This window comes from Neolamprologus brichardi, chromosome 5 (genome assembly GCF_056152115.1).
Source record: "Neolamprologus brichardi isolate AB-2024 chromosome 5, ASM5615211v1, whole genome shotgun sequence".
Taxonomy (NCBI): Eukaryota; Metazoa; Chordata; class Actinopteri; order Cichliformes; family Cichlidae; genus Neolamprologus; species Neolamprologus brichardi.
This window is the reverse complement of record NC_142108.1, coordinates 33,992,461-34,018,072: the sequence shown is the minus strand read 5'-3', so window position 1 is coordinate 34,018,072 and position 25,612 is coordinate 33,992,461. Positions and strand designations below refer to the sequence as shown.

The 25,612-nt window shown below is 43.2% G+C and overlaps 1 protein-coding gene across 3 annotated transcripts in view; it reads left to right on the top strand.

Moving 5' to 3' along the window:
- LOC102797476 (dedicator of cytokinesis protein 3-like) overlaps window positions 1-25,612 on the top strand; it is a 304,843-nt gene that overhangs the window by 133,753 nt on the left and 145,478 nt on the right. For all 3 annotated transcript variants that reach the window (XM_087841103.1, XM_087841105.1, XM_087841104.1), the window contains exon 4: window positions 16,348-16,403. In XM_087841103.1, the coding sequence (XP_087697229.1) occupies window positions 16,348-16,403 (56 nt within the window). The remainder of the gene's footprint in view (window positions 1-16,347; window positions 16,404-25,612) is intronic.

Genomic DNA, 25,612 nt, shown 5'->3' with positions numbered 1-25,612 from the left:
GGCAGAGGGTGCCAGCTTTATTCGGCTTGTACGATTGGTACAAAATTAAGTCATAAATGTTGATGGAGCTGTTTTTATGACCGCACCAGTGCGAGCTGTTTCTGCTTTAATTCCTCTGTATCTCACTTCATACCGTAAAATGTGACACGCAGCATTCGCCCTTATGAGAACTAACATAAAATTCCACTTTTCCTAAAATGAAATTTTCAAAGGAGGCAATGACACACGGGATTATCCGCCGTAAAAGTCGTTTCACTAGCTGGGACCACATCCTCGGTAACGATGGGCGATGAGGAAGTGTGAACTGGGGCTGCGGTTTGGGGAAGCTCCCGGGACGGTGTTGTGCCAAAAACTGATTTCCAATGTGTCTGTGTATTTTTTATGAGTAAAATCTTTACATGTGTTGGTAAATAGACTTTGGTGAACTGGGTTTACAAAGGGGTTATAAATTGAATTAAAAATGATCAGTTTTTCAAGTATCTTTATAACTCTGTGTTACTGTACTTACATTATAACAAATTCGGTCCTTTATCCCCACTTAAAATATGTTTACAGAACTATTGTAATAGTTGTTGCCATTTCTGCTGTCCTCTTGGCCAACTTACTCTTACAAAATGTTAATGTTAATGAGAATTGCATAAATAAAGGTTATATAAAAGTCACTGCCAAAAACTGATTGCGGCTTCTGCCTTGTTACACAAATGTTGTTTGTGGCCCAAGATGACTTTATATTATCCATGAGGGATCCACTTGACATATGTTTCACATATTATAGCCCAACAAGTTATTTATAGCAGTTTAAATACGACCAATCAGTTTTTGGCAAATACCGGAAATCAGTTTTTGGCAGGCAATCACTATTTGGCACAACAATGGCTCCCGGGCCGGGCGGATCCTCATGTGCTAACGAGAAATGAATGAAGGAAAGGAGAAGAGGAGAAGAGAAGGAAAATGGGGCAAAGGGTGGGGCATGAAAATGAGAACAGCAGGTATTGGTGAACGGGGGCTTTTATAGCTTGAGGCCGGTGGGGGCGTGAAGGAGGAGTGGTCCCGCTCCTGAAATTCAGATGATATCTCCACAAAGTGAAGTCTGCCGGTGTGTGATTTCATAAAGGTTAAATGCAGTAAATGACTGCTTCTTACAACATGTACTCATATTTAGATTTAGCTGCAATGATCTAATGAAGTTAGAGCTGCCACAAACGATTATTTTGATAGTCGACTAATCAGATCATCATCCATTCTACATAAAACGTATAGCTTATTGCACCAGCAGCATCTGCTCTTATATAACTATCATTAGCTTACAGCTTTAAGTGTTTAGGGTATGTGCTAACTAAAAATAAAGACAAGATGATAGTTTATTAAATTTTAATGAAGTTTGCAGATTATTTCGGTGAAGTTTACTAAACTCCTTGCTATCTAAAATATAACAGGACACCGGAGTAAATTCTCGAGCATCTCACACTTCTGATAATCAGCTGTCTGCTTGACGTTTATTCAGCTGTGTAAAAACTATAACTTTAATCTCAGCCAAACCGATTTACTCAAGAACAAATAAAATACTGAAAAAAGCCAAACAATAACATTTTGAAGTTATCTAAGTGACTTATATATCATGTTTAACCTGAGTAGCAAAAGTCCACGGTGGGTTTGAAAACGATTTGCCGGGAGTCCGGTGTTCTCACGGCTCTAGAGAGCCTAGCCCCCGGCTAGCTATCGAGCTAGTGGGTAACAGACGTCTCCGAAAACGTCGGAGCGCTTTTGAAAATATGTGGTGTCTTGATAAACTGAGCAGATATTTGAGGTTTACACAGCTACATTCTCGCCTGAAAATATGTTAAACGTTTATTTTGTGACCCAGAAAGAATAATAAGAGTAATATTAAAACTAACTAGCTGCCGCCATTGTTGGAAACTGAGCTGGGCCGCGCTATGAATTCTGGGACACAGCTTCTTCTTCTTCGGGGTTTAACGGCAGCTGGCATCCTTGTACATTCAGTGCTGCCATCTTCTGTTTCAGCCCGTTATTACACTCTTAAATCCTACTACTTATTCCTGCGTCTTTTGTGATCTTACAAAGCTTCAAACGACGCGTCGACTATTAAATCAGTCGTCGACGATTTTGATGGTCGACGTAATCGTGACTAGTCGACTAATCCTGGCAGCCCTAAATGAAGTGAGAGAAAAAATATAAAGCAGCTGCACAATTTCTAGATCAATCCGTTTACTGATGTTCGAGCTAGAACTGCTGTATTTCTGATGCAGCTTTAAATCCTACCTGCTGTGAAGGGATTCACTTAAAATGCATTATTTACTTTTTAGTTTAGCAGGTTGACTCGCCCGCGTAGTCTAAGATGGATTTTATCACCAAAATACCAACAGCTTTGCGCCTCTTCATTTGAACCAACCTCGCACCTGTTTGGACTTCTCCTCCCAGCGCTGCACCCTGCCCTTCGTGCTGGGCACCAAAATACCACGCAGATGCTTAAGGCGGATTTCAAGGTCAGGAAAATATCAAACGGTCAGAGCTGTCTTTGCCGGCTCGTTGCACTGCAACAAAAACGGGCCCTGAAGCTGCAGCACCAACAACACTCCACACTCTCTGTGGAAGCCTGTGTTTACCTGTGAACGTGTGATCATCCAGTCGACAAACGTAAGACGAACCCGGTGTTATCCAATGACGATATCACAGGAGAGATGGAAAGTGTGAATAAAGGGCGAGGCGAGCTGTTCCTCTTTCGTTACAGATGTGATGTTTTCTAATCAGCTTTGGTTAGTAGTTGATTGATCGCACCGGGCCAGTTAATGTAATTTGCCCAGTGAATAGAAACTCGCCTTGAAGAGCTCGTCTGAGTCAGAGCGGGCCGAGAGGCTGATGAGCCGCAGCTACGGAAACCAAACATTGCCTGGAGACGTTTCAGTCAAAACGCAGCGACTCCAACTGAAATGTGATGAAAAGCAGCAGGAAGGTGGGAAACTGATGTGTTTGTTTACTGTCACTCAGACCTTGTGCTTCTTTTGGACCTTGCTGTCAGGTCACGTAGAACTAGATGCGACCGTCTTCCTAAAATATCAACCGTGAGTCAAATTTGAATTCAATCAGGACGACCTGCACTGTTCAAACAGTCTTACATAACGAGAGCGAGACCTTTGTCTGCTCTCACCTTCCTGAAGCTCGTCGCATCGACTCGCTGCAGTGGAAATCTCTCCTCCTCAGAATATTTAGAAAGACATTCATTGTTTAAGAATCAAGTAACAACAATGGCGGTAGATGTACAGTTCTGCAATTGTGATGTAATCACTGTTATTTTATCATCCGAGCCTATCAGAGCTGCTGTGTGAAATTATAGACCAGCGTGCTTTATGATGCTGCACGGAGCTCAGTGTGGGAATTGCATCATCCTCCGTTTTTTCCTCTTGAAACGGGGATCATGAAAAGGGGCCTGATGCAACACAGGGGCTCATAATAGGCCTGAATAGATGGGTGTGTTAGGGTTAAGTTTAGAAGATAAACTCGCTCAGGACAATAGAGGAACGGCACAGCAGGCTGAAAGAGGAGGCAGGAGAGTGAATCACAGCTGCAGAGGCTTTTCTAGCTTTCAGATTGTTGCAGAAATGACTGGAAGACAATGAAACGCGGATTATCCGAAGCTCATCGGCAGGTGTGATAAGAATGAAACAAAAGAGGCTGTAATTGGTGCACAGCAGCAGAGCAGTGAGCTGGAAACAAAAGACAGAGTGTGTCCTGTACGATGACACGAAAAGAACGAGGAAGAGAAAAACGTCCAAGAGAGCAAAGGACCGGCTGAGCTGAAACAAAAAGAAGGATCTTAAAAAGTATTTTAACCGTGTAAAAACATTTCCTGTGTAACTGATGATCCAGGAGCATCGTCTCACCCACTGATGCTAAGAGGTCGTGTTGAGACGAGTGTGCTAAATGAGCTAAAAAGTTGAAAGCGGCGTATTAAGAATGCTACAGAGTGCTAATGTTTTCAGCTCCGACGTGAACTTTTGCAGCGCTTCATAGCGGCGCGCTCGGCTGACTGCGGTGCAAGTTCACAGGTGCTTCAAACTCAATATGTCGACTTTTAAAGTGTTTTATTAATATATGTTCACCACCCACTGCTCAGTTTGTACGGAGCAGTAAGGACTTTCTTTCGCTTCATGCTGCACTCTAACGTTTCCACACTGAGTGCTTCAACCGCTGAACTGCGAGTGTCTTCACGAGTGTCTCTCGCGTGTAGCTCTGACTTGTAGAAGCTCTTTCAGTGGGTGTTGTGTGCAGACTATCAGATATCTGAGCTCATTTCAGGCTCTGTGGCTTCTTAAACCCTTCAACACTGAGAGTGAATGTAACCTGATTAATTTCATTGATCCATTAATTTGACACAGAGAGCTAAAGCTTGGCATGTTTGTAAGAAAGAATATATATAAATATAACCTTAATAACCTAAACAGCATCGCCTTATATTATCATGTTGTTCTTATATGTCTCTGTGCTAGAACACAAACATTATCTGCAGTTTTCTTTGGTAGATATTTTGTTACCTTTGGTCTAACCGATGAAGCACATTTTAATCACATTACAGTTATGTACAAATGGTAAGAAATGGTAATCTGATTACTTTTTTCAAGTAACGAGTAAAGTAAGGGATTACTATTGCAAAAACCGTAATTAGATTACTGCTACTTTCCCGTAGGAACGCTGCGTTACTGCGTTACTAAAACCGTGATTTTTTTGCGAGAATGTCTCATGACAGTGACGTAAGCGAGTGCGACGTTCGTGACAACAGCTGTGTGCAGATCAACAATGGATCATATATCGAGTGCAGAGAGAGTATGAGCGTGCAGCGTTTAAAGCGTGGAAGTACTGACCTTACTTTGAGTTTGATTCCATAAAAAGTGACAAAAACATTAGTGTCCGTTGTGCGTGGGAAGAAAACTTCTTTTTACAGTAGAAAAAAAACCCCTAAACTTCCGAGCAAGCACCGAGTAGCTACGACGTAATGGGAAACTCACAGAGAAACTCGCGGGTTCTTCCACTGACCGCTGCACACCTGCACCAGGGTAACCCTCCGCCTACCCCACTCCTGCTTTACAGGTGAAAATAGAGCAACAGGACCGCTAGTCTTTGACTTTATTTATTTTCTGCTGTGTTTTACTTGCATCTATTTGAAAGACTGAGTGTAAACACACAAAATATTTTATTTTATGTGCTGGAATGTGCAGAAAATAGGTTTAAATGTTAAACTAATTTCTTCCAGTCAGAGAATGTTGCAGATAATTAAAGTTTTGTTTGATGCATAAAGTTAAAAGATTAAAACTAATAAAACAAGTTTTAAAAAGAGACTTTTCCATTTGATTACATTTTGTATGATGGATTATGCAGAAAAAGTAGAATTGGGCTGAAAGATCTATCACTTTATCACCTATTCAGGTTGTAAATCGTGTTTTTAAAAAGTAACTAAGTAACTAAGTAATTAATTACTTTTGAAAATAAGTAATCAGTAAAGTAACGGGATTACTTTTTGGGGGAAGTAATCAGTAATTAGTTACTGATTACCTTTTTCAAGTAACTTGACCAACACTGATCATCATAATCAGACAGACCTACAGAAAGTCTGAAAAAAATAAGAAACCTCATAAAAACAGTTTGCTGGTAAAAACACCTGAAACTGTGAAAGTCAAACAGCTGTGAAGGCTGAAGTTCAGCTTCAGATAAACTCCAGCTGAGCCGGGCTGCTGCGTCAGCCTCAGGTGACGAGGAAGAGGCCCGACATGTCTGCCACCTCAGGATCAACCCTGAAAACAACAGTCAAAATTAAACTGTAACAATGTAACAGTCGGTAAAGTTTGTTCTCCGTGGTGTCACAAAGTTACAATTTTGAAGTGTCGGGAAGGACGAGCTTTACTTGCTTAAGTCATGGCGGGAAACACAGATGTATTTATGGAACAGACCCAAACGCAGAGACAGGAGAAACCAACTAATTAACAATAAGTGAACCTTTATTGTGGCTGATACAAAAAACAGAAGAACAAGGTGAGGGCGAAACTAAACTGAAACCTAAACTGGGTAAAACTCTGACTATGAAGACAGTTATAACCCTGTACGACCACAACAGACGACCCGACCAGGAACAGAAGGACACGGAGGACTCAAATACACAGGAGGGGAATGAGGGAAGTGGAAACACCTGGAGACACGAATGAACGTGACGCCACAGGAGCGACGGAGACGCCAGCTGTGCGATTCTAATCTCACATAAAATGTTCGAGACTGTGTGAGAGTCGCAGAGTTATGATGACACAACAGACTGACCACGACTAAGATTACAACTACAACACAGAAAGTCTGTGATAGTCAGAACATTACAAGTTAATTAGCTTTGATTTATACAAATATCTGATTAAAACATACAGAAAAAAGCCGAGAGCAGCTCCATGCTGTCCAACATTTTCCTCCTACAGGTTTCACTTGTGTATGATTTAAGAAGGACAAACATTAAGAGTGTTAAGGCAGCGACGTTAGTGAATGAAACCGGTGATTCATCAGTTTCTAACAGCTTGACTGGAGCGTAGACACCAATATAGTGTGTTTCCATACTGCTGCGACGCTCCGGCTAACGCACAGCCGCGAGGTGAGCTGACCCTGAATGATCTTCATCTCTGACAGCTCCTATTTTCACTCAATTTTCCTTAATGCGGACGCCACAAAGTAATCTCATCTCAGGCAGAGATGATACGTCAGCATCTTTTTTGGGTGGGGAGCGAGGAAGAGGAGAGGGAGCTGCCTGCTTCCACACCTGCAGAATTAAAACATTTATGACCCAGAGCGCTTTCACCGCTGGTCAGCAGCACAGTTACAAAGACCATCAATTATTTAGCGGTCTAACAAAGAGAAAGAAAAGCTGCAGAGGAGAGTCTGGAGGGATAATGTTAGGCCCAGACTGTTTTATTAAGAGTAAACATCAGCAGAGGTCACTGCTGGGTACGGTCCAGGAGTTTGTACCAGTCTGTGCATTTCCTCCAACTCTTTTCAGCCTATGGATGTGTTAGTTTTAGTTTGGTGTAAAGTTGCTCATCTTTTGAGAAGCAACCTTTGATTAAAAGTTTTACAAGTCTGCTGTTTGTTGTTAGAAGTTTGCACCCCGAGGAGAATGAATATGAGACGTTTCTTTGTGTTGCACAGAAATATGGAAACAGAGCAGAAGTTTCTGGCACAACCAAGAGAATAAGGTCAGAAACATCCTTCAGTCTTTGTTGTTTTCTTGTTTTGTCCTGGACAGCATCCGGACAAAAGACGTACAGTCTGTGCAAAGGTTTCGAGCTTCCATGATCCCAACTGCCTTGCAACTCTTCTGCAACCTTTCTGAAGGTCTTGCAATGTTTTTCTTTGGATGTTGGCTGTTTTTCACTCATTTCTTTGCTTGGGATGCTTGTTTGAGTTTGTTCAGCCTCATCACTAGGGATGGGTACCGGTGTCCGGTGCCATGATGGCACCGGTTCTGACATAAACGGTAGTAACCAGACCGAAAAGCAGCGCACATTTCGGTGCTTTATTTTCCTGAGCTGTGATACACTTTGAATTCTAGCCAATCATTTTACGTTTCCGAGGATAGTAGGCGGGTCCAGGTACGTACGTTCTTTTAGAGCAGAGCTACAGATTAAAAATGCCCAAGGCGAAGCGGTCAAAAGTCTGGCTGACACAGTTTGACATAAAATAATGTTTTCGCACTAACCAGGTGATTCCCAAAGAGCTGTTAGTTAACTGGGCACATCTCTGCATGCTGTGCAGCGACTGCTTAAAACAATCTGAGGAAACTGGACAAGTGGTGGCATGTCAGGCCTAAAAACACGACCTGAGACAAACATCTGGACCTTCAGCTGATCCCTCTGCTGCTCACTCAAAAGAAGTGGTCTCAGTGGAAGCCAAGCTCGAGGCCCACCTTCGAATCGTTTAGATGTGGAGAGGATATTACTTTCTAGCTCCTCTAGTGCACACAGCGTTTCAGTCGCTCGCTTTAAACACATACATGGCTTAACATGCATCCAGAGCATCCGTCAGTGTTCTGAGCAGAGAGCACGAAGGAGGTTCAAACTGTTTTACAATGAAAGTCTGAGAAGTCAGGCTGTCCATTAGGAAACAAGGATCGAGTGTTGTAGATGGCGAGAAGCTGAATAATTTACAGCAGCAGTAAAAAGAAAAGCCCACATTAAACTTTAGAGACACGACTGACTTCTGGTTCCCGTCTCTGACTTCATTTAGACTTGATGTCTCAGTCTCTGCTGTTTCCGACCTCATGCAGACCTCGTTTCAGTTCAGAAGCACACAAAGAAACATGAAACTATAAATGTTTTGTGCACCTTTTTTCTCATTTGTAAGAAGCTTTAAACGTGCTTTTCTTTAGTGGAGTAATTTTGTGTTAGCAGAAAGTTAGTTTTCTTGCCAAGTTAAAAACAGAAGGGCTAAATCACACCGCTGTGAACCAGCTAAACTTTATTACACGAATGCTCACATTAGCTCAAATCGTCAGTGAGATGGGAGCACTTGAGCAAGGCTAAATCATATATACAGTGGGGCAAAAAAGTATTTAGTCAGCCACCGATTGTGCAAGTTCCCCCACTTAAAATGATGACAGAGGTCAGTAATTTGCACCAGAGGTACACTTCAACTGTGAGAGACAGAATGTGAAAAAAAAAATCCATGAATTCACATGGTAGGATTTGTAAAGAATTTATTCGTAAATCAGGGTGGAAAATAAGTATTTGGTCAATAACAAAAATACAACTCAATACTTTGTAACATAACCTTTGTTGGCAATAACAGAGGTCAAACGTTTACTATAGGTCTTTACCAGGTTTGCACACACAGTAGCTGGTATTTTGGCCCATTCCTCCATGCAGATCTTCTCAAGAGCAGTGATGTTTTGGGGCTGTCGCCGAGCAACACGGACTTTCAACTCCCGCCACAGATTTTCTATGGGGTTGAGGTCTGGAGACTGGCTAGGCCACTCCAGGACTTTCAAATGCTTCTTACGGAGCCACTCCTTTGTTGCCCGGGCGGTGTGTTTTGGATCATTGTCATGTTGGAAGACCCAGCCTCGTTTCATCTTCAAAGTTCTCACTGATGGAAGGAGGTTTTGGCTCAAAATCTCACGATACTTGGCCCCATTCATTCTGTCCTTAACACGGATCAGTCGTCCTGTCCCCTTGGCAGAAAAACAGCCCCATAGCATGATGTTTCCACCCCCATGCTTCACAGTAGGTATGGTGTTCTTGGGATGCAACTCAGTATTCTTCTTCCTCCAAACACGACGAGTTGAGTTTATACCAAAAAGTTCTACTTTGGTTTCATCTGACCACATGACATTCTCCCAATCCTCTGCTGTATCCTCCATGTGCTCTCTGGCAAACTTCAGACGGGCCTGGACATGCACTGGCTTCAGCAGCGGAACACGTCTGGCACTGCGGGATTTGATTCCCTGCCGTTGTAGTGTGTTACTGATGATGACCTTTGTTACTTTGGTCCCAGCTCTCTGCAGGTCATTCACCAGGTCCCCCCGTGTGGTTCTGGGATCTTTGCTCACCGTTCTCATGATCATTTTGACCCCACGGGATGAGATCTCGCGTGGAGCCCCAGATCGAGGGAGATTATCAGTGGTCTTGTATGTCTTCCATTTTCTGATGATTGCTCCCACAGTTGATTTTTTCACACCAAGCTGCTTGCCTATTGTAGATTCACTCTTCCCAGTCTGGTGCAGGTCTACAATTCTTTTCCTGGTGTCCTTCGAAAGCTCTTTGGTCTTGGCCATGGCGGAGTTTGGAGTCTGACTGGTTGAGGCTGTGGACAGGTGTCTTTTATACAGATGATGAGGTCAAACAGGTGCCATTCATACAGGTAACGAGTGGGGGACAGAAAAGCTTCTTACAGAAGACGTTACAGGTCTGTGAGAGCCAGGGATTTTCCTTGTTTGAGGTGACCAAACATTTATTTTCCACCCTGATTTACGAATAAATTCTTTACAAATCCTACCATGTGAATTCATGGATTTTTTTTTCACATTCTGTCTCTCACAGTTGAAGTGTACCTCTGGTGCAAATTACTGACCTCTGTCATCATTTTAAGTGGGGGAACTTGCACAATCGGTGGCTGACTAAATACTTTTTTGCCCCACTGTAAGTAACAAACCATGAAATTAAATGTGTCACATCTAAGTTATTTTTCACGCGGGACGTCTTGAGCTTCCTCGTAAATAAGCCTCGTCGTACACGCTCGTAGAAATGGGGATATAAGCCAACATTGTTTGCATAAACATGCACATTTACACACAATTGCACGCACAAATATGGACAATAGAGCACCGTGGTGCTTGTGCTGTTTAGGATAATCAACCATTCTTTGTATTTGCTCGGATTTGTCTCCTGGACGTCGGTGGGAAGCACAGAATTGGCTCCTGTGTGGCTGAGCGGTAAATATCTGTGAAGGAAGATGATCATGTGTGATGTCTGTGCAGTCGTCCGCTGTTTCCCTTTCTTTTAGTTTCTTATACCTGATGTTTCAGATTCCTCGTGTCCTATTGGCCTCTGGAAGGCACTCGGAGCACGGGTTAACACGAGGTGACGTACAGTATTCGGGCCGGAGGCATGCTGTGTTATTTTTGCGAGGATGACATTTTTCCTGCAGCCTGGCTCGCCGTCCTTGCGTTCCCCCTGTTGCTCGTCTCTGTGCCTCCGTTTCCTTATTATCCTCTCGTCTCCCTCGCTGATCGTCCGTCTTTGCATTCTCTTATTTTTAACACTTCTCGTCTCGTCTGTCTCTTTTTCTTTCTGTCTCTGGAACAAGATGACCTTTATAAGTGGACCGGTGCTTCAGCGCCATCAGCTAAATTAAGGACAACACTTTGACACTGCGCCCCACACACACACACACACAGAGAAAACCTTGTTGCTGTCTCTGCCTAGTTAGCTGTGACAGTGAATGGCTGTTAACAGGTCAGTGCCTTCAGAACACCTCAGGTTCTCCTCTGATGATACCGAGCTCGAAGGCCTCGTGTGAGTCTGTGTGTGCACGTGTGCTTCATCCTTCCCGATGCACGTCTGGTGTTTCCATCCCGTTGGTTTACTGTCACATTAAAGTGGAGCACAAACAGAGGAGTTTTCGGTTTAGCGTCACGAGCGTCGTGTGAAGGTGAGACAGCAAACAGAGAGCGAGCACTGACCTCAGCACAGGTGACGAAATGCTGCTGACGCTGGCAGAGGTTCAGTCAGTCGCTGTCACTCTGATCTATTTTCTCCTTTATTACATCAGGTTTCACATATAAACACAAAACACACAAAGCAAAGCTTGAAAACAGCACAAAGACACTTTAGAGCAACACAAACTGAAATCAGCTGACTTTACCGTCAAGACGCAGAAAGAAATAATTCTTCTTCTTTCTATCCGCCCGGCATGGAGGTAACTGTAATGACATAATTGTAGCTGTAATCTGATTACTGCATTCAGTACAGTAACACAGTTACAGTATATATGACAGGAAATAAGGAAAACCTGAGCAGCTCTAATGTAACTCACGTTCAAATACAGAATGTGCAATACTTGTGTAAATGTTATCCAAAGGTTAAAGCGATGAATCACCTTAAACAGCGCGATGACAGCAGCTACCGAGTGCTGTGGCTTTTAAATGAGCGGCGGCGGAGCGGAGCTGTGAGGCGGTGCGACTGTGAAGAGCACATTTAGTGTTTATGGCCCTGGGCAGACAGGTAATTGAGCGAGTCCCGGGAGGCCGGACCAGCACCTCTGAACTGCTCCTGTCACATGCATGGCTGCCAACAGTTATTCGTCTGCAGCCCTGTTATTCTCAATTCTTCCTGATTTCATAGGTTTCTCTCCCTCTCTCTCTGCAACACCCTCAGAAACATATTTAGACTTGAATAACAGAGCAGGCGGGTCCGCCGTGTTTTTCTATGTGATATTTGACCTAAAAGGTCTTTTGACAGCTGTAGCAGAATCCATCTCTGTTGAAAGAACAAGCAGCTAAAGTGCTAGCTAAGAGACAGCAGGGTTATTATGCGTGATAGCAGAGGGTTGCTTTCTTTCCCGACTGCTGGAAGCCTCATTTTCCGAGTGCACATAAGGCACAGACCTGCACACACACAGGAGCTGACATCTTGGCTTCTACGCTAATACTTAACATAGATTTTCTGCATCAGCGTGCAGGCTGGCAGACAAGAGAAGAAGTGCATAAACAGGATGCAAACCCACATGCACAAATACATGTACACCAGGATGCTTAAGAAAAAAACTGGCACGAACACTTCCATTCCTCAGATAGACTCTGCTCTTCTTCTTCTCTGCTCTTTCCCCATTAACACATGTAGCTGAATATGAATGAAATCCCCACAGTGTGAAGCCTTCCCTCAGTAGACTGCTGCAGCTCCAGCCACACTTTGTAAATTAAACAGCTTTTTTCCACACTTGCAATTTACATAAAGATTTTCCCCAGTCACTGGAGATATAAAGATTTTGTGACACAAAGTACCTCATTACTTCCACATTTGCAGAAGAATAGGAGAATACTGTAAGCAGCATTTCGAGCTTGTAAAACTAAAATGGGGGAGCCTCGAGCGTCCACAGAAGTGAAGCTTACTTGTACACTTGAAAAATGAAGGAACCCGCAGACTAAAGCTGGAAATCGGCATCATATAACACGCATGCATGCTGTTACCGTGCGACTGCGCTGCAGCATAGGCAGCGGGTTTGTCGTGGTCTTGATGAAGACAGAAGATGAATCTGAGGCTACTGAAGATTAGGGCTGCCACAAACGATTATTTTGATAGTCGACTAGTCACCGATTATTTTAGCGATTAGTCGACTAATCAGATCATCATCCATTGGATGAAAAACGTACAGCTTACTGCACAAGCATGCATCTGCTCTTATATAACTATCATTAGCTTACAGCTTTAAGTATTTAAGGTATGTGCTAACTAAAAATAAAGACAAGATGATAGTTTATTAAAGTTTAATGAAATTTGCAGATTGTTTCAATGAAGTTTACTAAACTCCTTGCTATCTAAAATATAACAGGACACCGGAGTAAATTCTCGAGCATCTCACACTTCTGATAATCAGCTGTCTGCTTGACGTTTATTCAGCTGTGTAAAAACTATAACTTTAATCTCAGCCAAACCGATTTACTCAGGAACAAATAAAATACTAAAAAAGCCAAACAATAACATTTTTAAGTTATCTAAGTGACTTATATATCATGTTTAACCTGAGTAGCGAAAGACGGTGGTGGGTTTGAAAACGATTAGCCGGAGTCCGGTGTTCTCACGGCACTAGTTAGCCTAGCCCCCGGCTAGCTATCGAGCTAGTGGCTAACAGACGTCTCCGAAAACGTCGGAGCACTTTTGAAAATATGTGGTGTCTTGATAAACTGAGCAGATATTTGAGGTTTACACAGCTACATTCCCGCCTGAAAATATGTTAAACGTTTATTTTGTGACCCAGAAAGAATAATAAGAGTAATATTAACACTAACTAGCTGCCGCCATTGTTGGAAACTGAGCTGGGCTGCGCTATGAATTCTGGGACACAGCTTCTTCTTCTTCAGGGTTTAACGGCAGCTGGCATACTTGTACATGCAGTGCTGCCATCTTCTGTTTCAGTCCGTTATTACACTCTTAAATCCTACTACTTATTCCTGCGTCTTTTGGGATCTTACAAAGCTTCAAACGACGCGTCGACTATTAAATCAGTCGACGTAATCGTGGCAGCCCTACTGAAGATGAAGAATGAGTTTTTATACAAATCAGATTCTGTATTCTGACAATGCAAAGCTGCAAGGTTGCAAAGCGATGCACCAGATTTCCAACACTGGCTTTACACTGGTGCTGTAGCAAACCAGCCTGAAATACTAGAGGACAACGGTCCTTTATTCTGTTTTGTTTTACTCACTCATTAGATTTACTGTAGGTGCCAAAACTACTTGGTCAGTCTAGGAAGAAGCTGTGGTTCAGGTTGAAAAAGCAGAAATGTTGCTGGAGGATAGGCCTGTATATCTGTTATGCCTGTTTCATGCAACTGCGTCAGATTAAGCAACTATACAGATATAGTTTCTTTCCATGCCTACGCAGCTACAGCAGCAACAATAACTCCATCACTGACAGTCAGACGAGAAAGTGATGGAACTGAACCAAGAAGCAGCGTGCACCTGTCACTATGCAGCATGGTTTCCATCCATTAGTCCAAGCTTTACACAATAAACTGATCAGCTGTCGCCTTCTTTGTGAGCCCAGAAAAGACTGGGCCTTGCATTGTGTAACCTGTCTTTATAATTGATGCCAGCGGTTTTAAATGATGATTCTCTTGTAATTATGTCGAAGACCTCAATATTTCACTTAAAAATGTGAATTTTTAGTGCTTTAACCACTTTGGGAAGCCAAGCATGCAGAAGCTTGTTTTCCTAGAAAATGTTGGGTTTTAGTTGCTATGGCCACAGATGCAGAAAAGGAAAGAGGGCACAACTTCTTGAAGATTGCTGAAGATGCCCTTGGTTCAACGGTGAAACAGTAGAGTGGTGCACACTGTGCACGTCAGGGTTTGGTGAGGGGGTACAGCCGGCTCTGAGGAGGAGAACTCTGAACAATATCAATCAAAAGCCAATAAATATGTCAAATAATTTAATGGTCTAACTTTTTAATCTTCTCTTTTCTAATCTTAAAGCTACACCCTGAAAAGAAGGGAATAGGAATTTAATATGTGCTTCATATCAGGTCAGGGCCTCTAGTGACTCGATGTGTCACATAGTTTGAAAAACAGCCCGAGAATTTAACCCCAGAGGTAGAGCACAAGCTCATCACTGCTTACGAAGTAAACCTGAAAGCGAATAAAATAAATATAAAAGAAATAATAATAATTTTAAATTTAAAGACAATAAATTGAATATACTAAAATCTCTCGTGGGACACTTTCCTCGCCTGCTGGTTTTCTCTTATTCCAACTAAAATGATCTAAGCCTGATTTGTTTTGATCAGAGTTTAAGCTGATTGGTCCAATCAGTGTTGCCCCGGGAACGTCACTGGATGAATCTCTTTGCAGTGGCATCTTTACTGGACTTTAACACAGCTGAGACAGCTGCAAGTCCAAGCAGTTCATTTTATGCCCATCACATCCAAACAGGTGGAGACAGCAGAACCCAATGTTTCCTGTATAAACCCCGCCCTTCCTCAGACCCTGTAGAGTCCTTCTTCATTATATACTTATATTGTACAGCAGCCCCGACCAAAAGTTTATGATCACCTGAAAAATGGCAAAGAATCATATTTTGCATAGTTGGATCTTAACAAGCTTCCAAGTTGAGCTTCAACATGCAATTTATTAAAAACAACCTTAAACTGAAGCGGGCTTTTTTACAGCTGATCAAACGTTTAGGACCAAGGAAAGAAAAGCATCTGGACTTGTTTGAGTTGCTTTAAGACGTTTCACCTTCATCCGAGAAGCTTCTTCAGTTCTAAGGTCAAATGGTGGAGAGTCCCAGATTTAAACCCAGTGGGAGTTTCCCCCCACAGAGGGACAAAAGGACCCCCTGATGATCCTCTACCTAATCACATGAGCTGTCTTCGCATGAGTCTTCAAGCAACTCAAACAAGTCCAGACGCTTTTCTTTCCAAGCTCCTTAGACTACGACGACCTGGATGACTGAGAACCTTCACAGACGTTTAGGACCACGTGGCTTTAAAAAGTCAAATCTGTGCAAAAATGTGGATGAAACATGTATTTCTCCTCACTGTAAGATCTCCAATCAAAGAAAAGAAGCGACCTGCCATCAGCCTCCGTTATAACTTTCACATTATTGTACATGAATGATTGAGGAGCGTCTCGCTGCTGCACACAGAGGAGAGTCTTTACTCTATATCAGCGGTCCCCAACCCCCGGGCCTCGGACCAGTACTGGTCCGTGAGTCGTTTGGTACCAGGCCGCGAGAGTTGAGGCTCAGGTGTGAAATGTATAGTTTTCAGGGTTTTTATCGGTTTTCAGCGTTATTTTGTTATCGTTTTTATCGTTTACTCGGTTTTCCTGGGTCTTTTCACGTGTGTTATGAAAAAATCGTCTTTTTTTTGGTACCGGTACTAGTTTTATTTTGTTGTATTTATCCGCGACACCTTAAAGGCCGGTCCGTGAAAATATTGTCGGGCATAAACCGGTCCGTGGTACAAAAAAGGTTGGAGACCACTGCTCTACACGTCTTTATCGTGACCTGTCTCTCGGTGTTATTGGATGGGAAGTAAAGGGTGATTAATTATCTTTCTTCTGTTATTTTTTCTGTCTGTGTCTCTCCAGGGAGTTTTTCCTGCTAGCTACGTTCACTTGAAGAAGGCCATCGTCGCCAACAGAGGGTAAGTGTGTAAACCTGCGACACTACACTGAGCCTCTGTAAAACCTCAGGCTCTCAATGAATTTAACACCTTCACTGACTCCAGCATCATGTTTCAGTTTGAGGGCTGAAAGCCGTCGTGTTGAACATAAAACCAACAAAAAGCATTTATTGTCCTCTTTCTTTCCCTCCTGTTACTCATTCAGTCATTAGTGTCTCTTTTCTGTCTGAAGAGGATTTTAACCAGAGCTTCACAGACAGAGCGTCGCTAGCAGCCTCTGCTGAGAGTGAAAATACATTAAAAAGTATTCAGTCAGCCCTGCATTTGTTCCAGTCACTTCCACAGGTTTTTAAAACTTATTGTCTGACTCACTAATGAAAGCTGCACATGTGGCAGCTAATCCTTGCAGGCCAAAATGATCGAGTCTGTTTTTTGTCATAAAGTAGAGAAAAACTGTATTATTCGTACCACCTGCACATGTGGCGTGGTTTGCAGCACACACATGCACACGGTGAGCCACTGCAATCATCTGTGGGAACCCAGTTTTGCTTTTAAGAGCACCAGCTCTGCACTTGTTTTCAAGGTACTAATGAGGTTAGCATCTTGGAGAAGTTGCCACAGTTTTTCGGTGGATTCAGTCCGTTTCCAAGTCTTCTGCTGAGCCTGAGATGTTGATCTGGGCTCTTCGGGGCCCTGCTTCCTGCTGCAGGACTTGCTGCTCTGCTTTCAGCTGAAGAACAGTCTTTGTGAGTCTGGCTGCATGTTTAGATCGTGAGTTTGACTCCTTCCTGATGGTGTTGTGAGATAACAATCATCAAAAGCCTTTCGCACCATACTATATGTCATCATCTTTTAGTCGCTCCAGATCTGATCCGATTTGAGTCGCCCTCGTGTGCCGTATGTGGGATGATGCCACAGTCGGGTGTATTTTATATCCGCAGTGCTGGGAGGCGTTTTTCTTCTTCTGCAGCTAAAACAGTTTAGGAGGTAATTTGATGAAATCTGCTTTTCTGTTGGGATCAGTTGTTTTGAGACTCATTCTTTCTAAATAAGGTATAAACCTCCTTTTTTTTTCTCATTTCCTTCCAAGTTCAACTGTACATATTTTAATACATTAGCATAATTATTGGAAAAGCTTTAAAAAAACAAAACAAAACAAAACCCTCCAAAATTCAGATTAATCAGCGTTACAGAGCGTGTCGCGATTTGCATAAGAGTTTTTTAATTAAAGGCAGAGAGAGTAAATTAATGGGAATTAGTGAATCTTTTAGAGTTTCAAGTCGGCCCCCGGGGCTGAGACGGAGAGTTGGTGTATTTTACTGAAGGGAGATGGAGGCTGCTGCATGATGACAAACATAATTAAAGACTGTTGATCGAGTGGGTCTTAAAGCTGCAGAGCTTTCGATATGCACGTGGGTGTGTGTGTGAGGGAATAAGAGAATTACACTGTGTGTGACTTCACTGTACAAACAAATGAGCCATGTTCAGAGTTACAGACACTGGTGGTGTAGGTGGTGTTGCTTCAGGTACCAATTAAAATCCGTACTGACAAACAGAATAATGTGTTTAAAGCGAGTACTTCATGTTTTACCTCAGGGATGCTGGACCGTGCATGCACCTGATTGGTCAGCTTGGCATTACATCAGCTCGTGTTGAGCCAACTTCAACTCTAAGTTTTCTTGCTGGAGCTCCCTGAGCACCAGCTGCTCCCTGCTGCACTTATTCTACCTCACTGATGTTTCTTCTCAGCTCACGAGCGCTGTGGTAGTTCAGACTGTGCTGAACCTTTACTGTAATTACAACACGGAGAGAACGTTTGGAAGAATGGAACAAAATTTACTGTGAGAGAAAATCTATCGATGACCCAACGTGTCATTACGGGATCCCAGCGGTGGCAGGATTTAGGACGGGAGCCCCTGGAATCCAGACGCTGGTGATTTAGATGGAGGCTTGGATGGAGCTCTGAGTGATTCGGGGGAGGTGGAGATAGGGAGGAGGCCTGAAAGAGAGAATGACAATGAGGACCGAGATATAATGTAATGATGTACGTGTTGCGTTTGAGAGCGTGGGAAAGTGGAAGTGATGTAAAGAACAGACAACCAGGAAAAAAGACAGATGGTTACTTATAACTTTGGCGTAAGCTTCATATAATTATTGAATTATGTACATCAATGTTTTACATTACTGCATTAAAGAAAACGGGATGTGATCACAGTAAAGTGGTACGCCCACCAACAGGTCTCCTGGATCGCTGTGATTGGTCTGCTGGGTAAAAGGTGACGAACAAAGAGTTGACCATCCAGCACTGCTCACAGCACCAAGGAGGATTTCTGCTGTGCATGAAGCAGGCAGCAGGACATCTGTACAGGAGATGCTTCTGAGCTTTAGTGAAGCTTCTTTTCATAAAGCTTCCACTTTTACTGTCCTGTGAGAATCACAGCGTGGTCACTCTGCATCCTAGAAAATCTGCCAGTGATTTAATGTCTCGTGTGTTTGAGACGGCACGGAGAGATTTGAATATCTTTATGTAAAAACTGCAGCATGAGGTCAAATGAGTTTAGTGGATTTTAATTTGTTCCCGTGGAGTCGGCCTGCCTGCGTCCCTGTGTCGATCCAGGGGAGGCACCAGTGTGCAGCAGCCTGCAGGTTTGTGCCGGGAAGCTCTCAGAGCTGACATTTACAATTATCACAACCCTGCACTTCATCACTACACACGGAGAGAGAAAGCTACTGTACAAGTGCAGCACGCGACACGTTTATAGTAACGGTACAAAAAGACTTGAACAGCAAAATGCACCAAAAAAACCTAACAAACAAAATCGTTGCAGGCGTAAAAGAATGAAATCATGTCTGAACTTAAATAAACACTTTGTGTAGAGCCTGTGTGAGCTCCTCAGTGAGTCTGATCACAGTTTGTTTGCAGCTTCAGTCAGACAGGACCCGACTGTCATGCAGGTTTTCTGCACAGTGCATGTGAATCGATTATGAAGTGACAGATTTTTAACTCACTGGATCCTTTGGTCAGTTCTTTTCTGGCATTTTGGCTCCACCTGGACTGACGCAGGGTTTTGCTACATGGAAAAAAAAATTGTCCAAATGAATTAAAATGACTGTTCAATAGCAGAAGGTAGCAGCACAATGTTCCCGAGAAGCACTGAAGCATCTGAGGCTCGAGGCGAGGCTTCAGGGTCCCTCTGAAAACAGTCGAACAGGCTGATGGTAGCAGCAGGTCAGAGAAACGCTCCAGAGGCTCGTTTTTAATCCTTTATTCCAACAAGTTTAACAAGCAGAATAATTCAAACACTTGAGGCAATTTCCACTTCCTTTCAAGTTTGTGTAAAGAAACAACTGTCATTAAATACAATCTACTCCCAACTGGGTTAGGGTTCATATTTTTATTGGGTTGATAATTTAGATGAAGATGTCATTTTCTTCCCTACAGGTCCAATATACCCAGACTTTCTCTCTAATTTTGAACCTCATGATTAACAGCTAAAAGTCTCAGCCAAACCGATTTACTCAGGAACAAATAAAATACTGAAAAAAAGCCAAACAATAACATTTTGAAGTTATCTAAGTGACTTATATATCATGTTTAACCTGAGTAGCGAAAGACGGCGGTGGGTTTCAAAACGGTTTGCCGGGAGTCTGGTGTTCTCACGGCTCTAGTTAGCCTAGCCCCCGGCTAGCTATCGAGCTAGTGGGTAACAGACGTCTCCGAAAACGTCGGAGCGCTTTTGAAAATATGTGGTGTCTTGATAAACTGAGCAGATATTTGGGGTTTACACAGCTACATTCCCGCCTGAAAATATGTTAAACGTTTATTTTGTGACCCAGAAAGAATAATAAGAGTAATATGAAAACTAACTAGCTGCCGCCATTGTTGTAAACTGAGCTGGGCTGCGCTATGAATTCTGGGACACAGCTTCTTCTTCTTCTTCTTCGGGGTTTAACGGCAGCTGGCATCCTTGTACATGCAGTGCTGCCATCTTCTGTTTCAGTCCGTTATTACACTCTTAAATCCTACTACTTATTCCTGCGTCTTTTGGGATCTTACAAAGCTTCAAACGACGCGTCGACTATTAAATAAGTCATCGACGATTTTGATAGTCGACGTAATCGTGACTAGTCGACTAATCGTGGCAGCCCTACTGAAGCTGAAGAATGAGTTTTTATACAAATCAGATTCTGTGTTCTGACAATGCAAAGCTGCAAGGTTGCAAACAGTGTTGCCAACTTAGCGACTTTGTCACTATATTTAGCGAGTTTTCAGACCCCGTAGCGACTTTTTTTCTAAACAAAGTCGCTAAAAAAAAACGTGAAAGCGCATATCGCTTTTACTCTCAACAAGCAGCGGGTGCTGTAACGCAGTCAGTTCTGCTTTTACTCTTATGCTGTTTTGTGGATCAGGTTTAAAACTACTTATAATCACACACACACACAAAGTAACTCCACCAGAGTGCCTATTTCGGGTCACTTTTGCCGGTCCAAGCCCGGGTAAAGGAGCAGGGTTGGAATTGTGACATTACAAAAAACAATAATTGCTAAAAGAAATTTAATTTGTAGTTCTAAATAAATTCTAAATGCATTTAGGACGTTTTTTGCTCACTTTATGTCTCGTACACGATGTTATTTCTCTCTCCAGCAGCGTAGGTTACAATTACATTAGCATGACCAATTATGCAAATTAGGCGATGACGTCATTTAGCGACTTTTAGGACAACCAATAGCGATTTTCCTTACTGAGGAGTTGGCAACACTGGTTGCAAAGCGATGCACCAGATTTCCAACACTGGCTTTACACTGGTGCTGTAGCAAACCAGCCTGAAATACTAGAGGACAACAGTCCTTTACTCAAGAGGTTCTGTTTTGTTTTACTCACTCATTAGATTTACTGTAGGTGCCAAAACTACTTGGTCAGTCTATGAAGAAGCTGTGGTTCAGGTTGAAAACATTTAGTCATGTTAGCAGTTAGCAACAGTAGCATGCTCCTGCAAAGCACCGAAGGCTCAAAAAGAAACACAAATGCTGTAAAACGTACATTTTTTGCACCATTTCTTCTACATCTGAAGGTTTAATACGAGGAGACAATCTCTGCTCCACCATAAACAGAAATAAATTTGTTTTACTAGTTTCTTATTAGTTTTATACTTACTTAGACTTAGATCCTCCCGCGCCGATCGGCGCATCGGGCGACAAGAGAACGCCATCGAACTCGGTCTATTGCGGCAGTTGTTGCTTCATCCCATGACAGTTCGACTGAACGTAAATCTTCAAGGAAAGTCCTCCTCCATGTTATTTTAGGTCTTCCTCACCGTCTCTTTCCATTCTTCGGGTTCCACAGAACCGCGACACGGGCAGGTCTCGGGTCCTGTAGCCGAAGGATGTGACCGGCAAATCTGAACCGACGCTTGATGACTTAGACATGGAGCGGCTCTACTCCCGCACGGCGATATACTTCTTCATTGGTAACGCGATCCCGATATGTGATCTTGAGCAGCCGTCGAAGACAACGTTGTTGGAAGACGTCAAGATGGCGGTTGATCTTTGCAGTTGATTTCCAAGTCTCTGCTGCATACAGTGCCGTCGGTATAACGATGGTCTTCAGGAGCCGCAACTTGGTTATTAGTTTTATGATTAAAAGAAAATAATTTCATACATTGCACACGTTTTGTATTTGGTGCTCCAGAGATCAGTGCTGCTATCTTTCAGATATGAAAATTCAAAGTTTGAATCTTCCTGCTTGGAGGGTTTCTGCAGATTTCCGTCACACCTGCCTGTTAGCTGGAGATTCATTGGTCGTAGGTGCACGTGGACCCACTCTGCTCTGTGTGGACACAGACTGAGGCTGCACAAATGACAAAACATGCTTATGAACTCATAAATAATGAGTCAATTTTTAAAAATGTGCAGTGCATTGTGACGTTGTGAATAAACGGCAGTATGTGCAGTTCACGTCTAAATGAATAGTTAATGTTACATGCAGTGCTACGTGTAACCTCTGGGCGCCGTGAACAGTGTGGACGTATTTTTAGAAGCAGAGCGTTGCGCTGTTTGCACAGTGACCGTCAGCTCAGTGATCGGTGCGCTGAAATGACGGCTGCCCTGCGTTTAACCCCGAGGTTAATGTCAGCATACGGAGCTTCATGTTTGTGATCCACAGATGGAAAAGAGCACATGTGTTTAAAAAAGAGAGAAAAGTGTCTGCACATGTGTACGCTTTTATCATTTCATTGGACTGATCGTGTTTTATCAGAGCCATCTTTTTCCTTTCCCACTCTTCTGTCATCCTGCTTCGGTCCTTTTTCTAACTTTTTGATTTTGAAGCTGTTTCTTAACAATTCAAAGCACCAAATAATGAAAATAAGACGCTAAAACCAAATCCCTCGTTCTAATTTTCTCTGAGCTGCTTAAGCACCAGGCTGGATTTACTGTAGCTTATCACGTATCATTTAAGGGACAATTTATTTATTATCCTAACTTAATAATGTCACATTTTCCCATGAATGCAGTCTTTTTGAATATGCAAAGAAAAGCTTTGGATTCGTGCTGCAAAGATTGTGGAGCATTAAATAAATTTTATGAAGCACAAAAGAACTTCTCATCTTTTCCGTGTTCGCAGTTCAGGGTGACTTGAGCTAATGTAAAACCTAAGAGACCATCAGCAGTGAGAGCAGTTTGTTGGGTTCAAAATGTCATCATCTAATAACTGATTAAGACATCAAGATTCAAATTAGTTTCATTTAAATACTGCCAGTTCACAAGAACAGCCACGAGGCTCTTTATATGTTTAGGTAATGAGCCTACAGGCTTATATGGAAAAACCCACTTGGTGATAGTGCAGCAAACGGGACCAATCACAAACTACGAGACAGAATTACACATTTGCTGGATCGTGTGAGCGCTTCGGTTCGCTGTCTGCTGGGAGTTCAGTAAACAGAGCTTAATACAGCTCAAGTACACAGACTGAGTCGCATGACGCACCAAATCAAAGCAGTTTAATGGCAGGAAGCATGACAAGATCCCTGCAGACTAGAAGCTGGTAGTCATGATGAAACACACCACAGATGGAGGCTCAGCTGAGGCATCCAGGTAAGGTGGAGATGTGGAGGAGGTGAGTTGCATGAATGAGAGTCTGAAATGCAGAATAACAGAATAGCAGTGAGATTTAAAGCACAGGGAACAGAAAACAGGCAAAAAGATTATTGGATCAAAGACGACACAATTGAGTTTGACAGCGTGGGAAAGCAGAAATGACGAAAGGAACAGAGCAGCAGCTCAAACACTCAGGGCTGCAGGCAGGTAGGATGTGCCAGCTATTCCGTTTTAATGGCCAGCAGGGGGCGCCTGCTCTGAGTACAGGAGTCATCCTGCTCCTTGGATCTTTGGCCTCAGTAAAAACTTGATCCTGATCAGTCCTGCTGCTCTCAGCCACGAGGCTTAACTCCTGCTGAACGTCCTTCATTCAGTGCAGCGTGACCCTAATAACTGCAGAGGTAACGGCGGAGCGTGTCGACATGCTCGGGTTTGATTTTGGAGCTCAGAGCATCTGACTCAGCTGACTTTTCTGTTTAACTAAAATTAAGAAAGACTCAGACTTTTGTTTCCATACTGTCACCTAGTGCACTGGTGTCCTTCCACTCTCACACATGATATCCATGAAACCAGAAGCTACAACTTAAGATGCACATTTAAGGAAACCAGTTAACAGAGTACTGCAAGAAAAACAAAATGGCTCATCGCTCCAAAGTCATTGGGGTATTTGTCTCTATTAGCCGTTTGACCCTGGTGGTGTTAGTCTCTGCAGTTACCTCCATCACTGGTCGGCCAATCACGACCTTTAAAAACTGATCATTTATGTTTAAATTTGGTTGAAAGATGAAAAGACTTACAAACACTTCAGTTCAACCTGTTCTGACATCTTCATCATTTCTCTGCTGATCATCGTCTGAATGGTAGCTGGCTGTCAGGGCTGAAACCGCATTAGAGTTTGCAGGAGGGCGTGGTCTGTGGCGCTGCTGCGGGGAGGCTCAGTTCATCACCCCTCCCCTGCATTTAAGTCTGTACTGTGTCCTGAGTATGTGAGGCTGGCAGCTGAAACCACATTAGAGTTGTTTCAAGATGACGTTCACCCCTCGGCCATAGGCTGGTCCTGTCCTGGTACTGTCGCCGCCCCGCTGGGCAGCCAGGTGTTCGCAATAAGTCGAGAACAAGGTAACATAGGATTTTCACATTCATAACGGTGCAGCTCCTAAAAATCTGGAATGAGTTTAAATCTCAGCGAACTTGACCTCAAGGCCGAGGTCAGGTTTTTTGAAAATCTTGTGAACATAACAGCTCAGTGATTTTCAAATTCATCCTATTAGTGCATCCACAGGGAGGCTGAGGGGTAGCACCGGGGGCCGTCAGTGTTTTTATAACATGAACGTTCTGGGTTTGAATCGGAGCGTCATCTGAGGAGTTTGTAGAGTGTTGAGGACGACACACTGATACACACGGCTCAGCAGCTGTGACAGAAAACGTATATAAACACACACCCGGTCCAAAGCCAAGTTCAGCTGTGGTCTGAGGTGGTGATGAGTGTTATGGACTACGGTAAGTGCTAAATGTGCACTTAGTGGCTCTGTTGTTGTGGTCCGAGAGGTCAGGAGCAGAAAAAGCTCCATCGAACCTGCTTTTGCAGGGTAAAAACATCAGGATGTGCCAGATTACAGGATGTGGGGGGGTTTGATGCACCAGCGATAGAAGGCGGGGGCCTGCAGCTCTTGTGTGATGCTGTCTTGTCTTGTGTAAACAGTCGGCTAAAGCCGTGTTTATTATCTACGTCCGAGCTGCCGGGAGCTGTCAAACTGCTTCATCGGAGGTGGATTCAGATGGGAGCAGTGTGCGCTCGATGTGCCGCTGACATTCAGCTGTCACACACTGTAAGTGCACCACTGCGTAAAGTGAGAGATGGAGTGCTGCTGAAGTGCTGATACAGTCATTTATGCAGAGGGTGTTGAGAAATGGACCGAGGATACAACCATGAGGGGCTCCGGCATTGATGTTGCTACGCCTCTTCTGACAGCCTGCGATCTTTTAGTGAGATGCACTTCGCCGTGCTAATGTGTCACGCAGCACACTGGAAGCATCGTTGAAAATGTTTCCTGTAATGCACAAAAACTAAGAAATAAGAGGCTGGATTGGAGTCGTTTAAAGCAGCCCAGAGAATACAGAATATTAAATCGCTG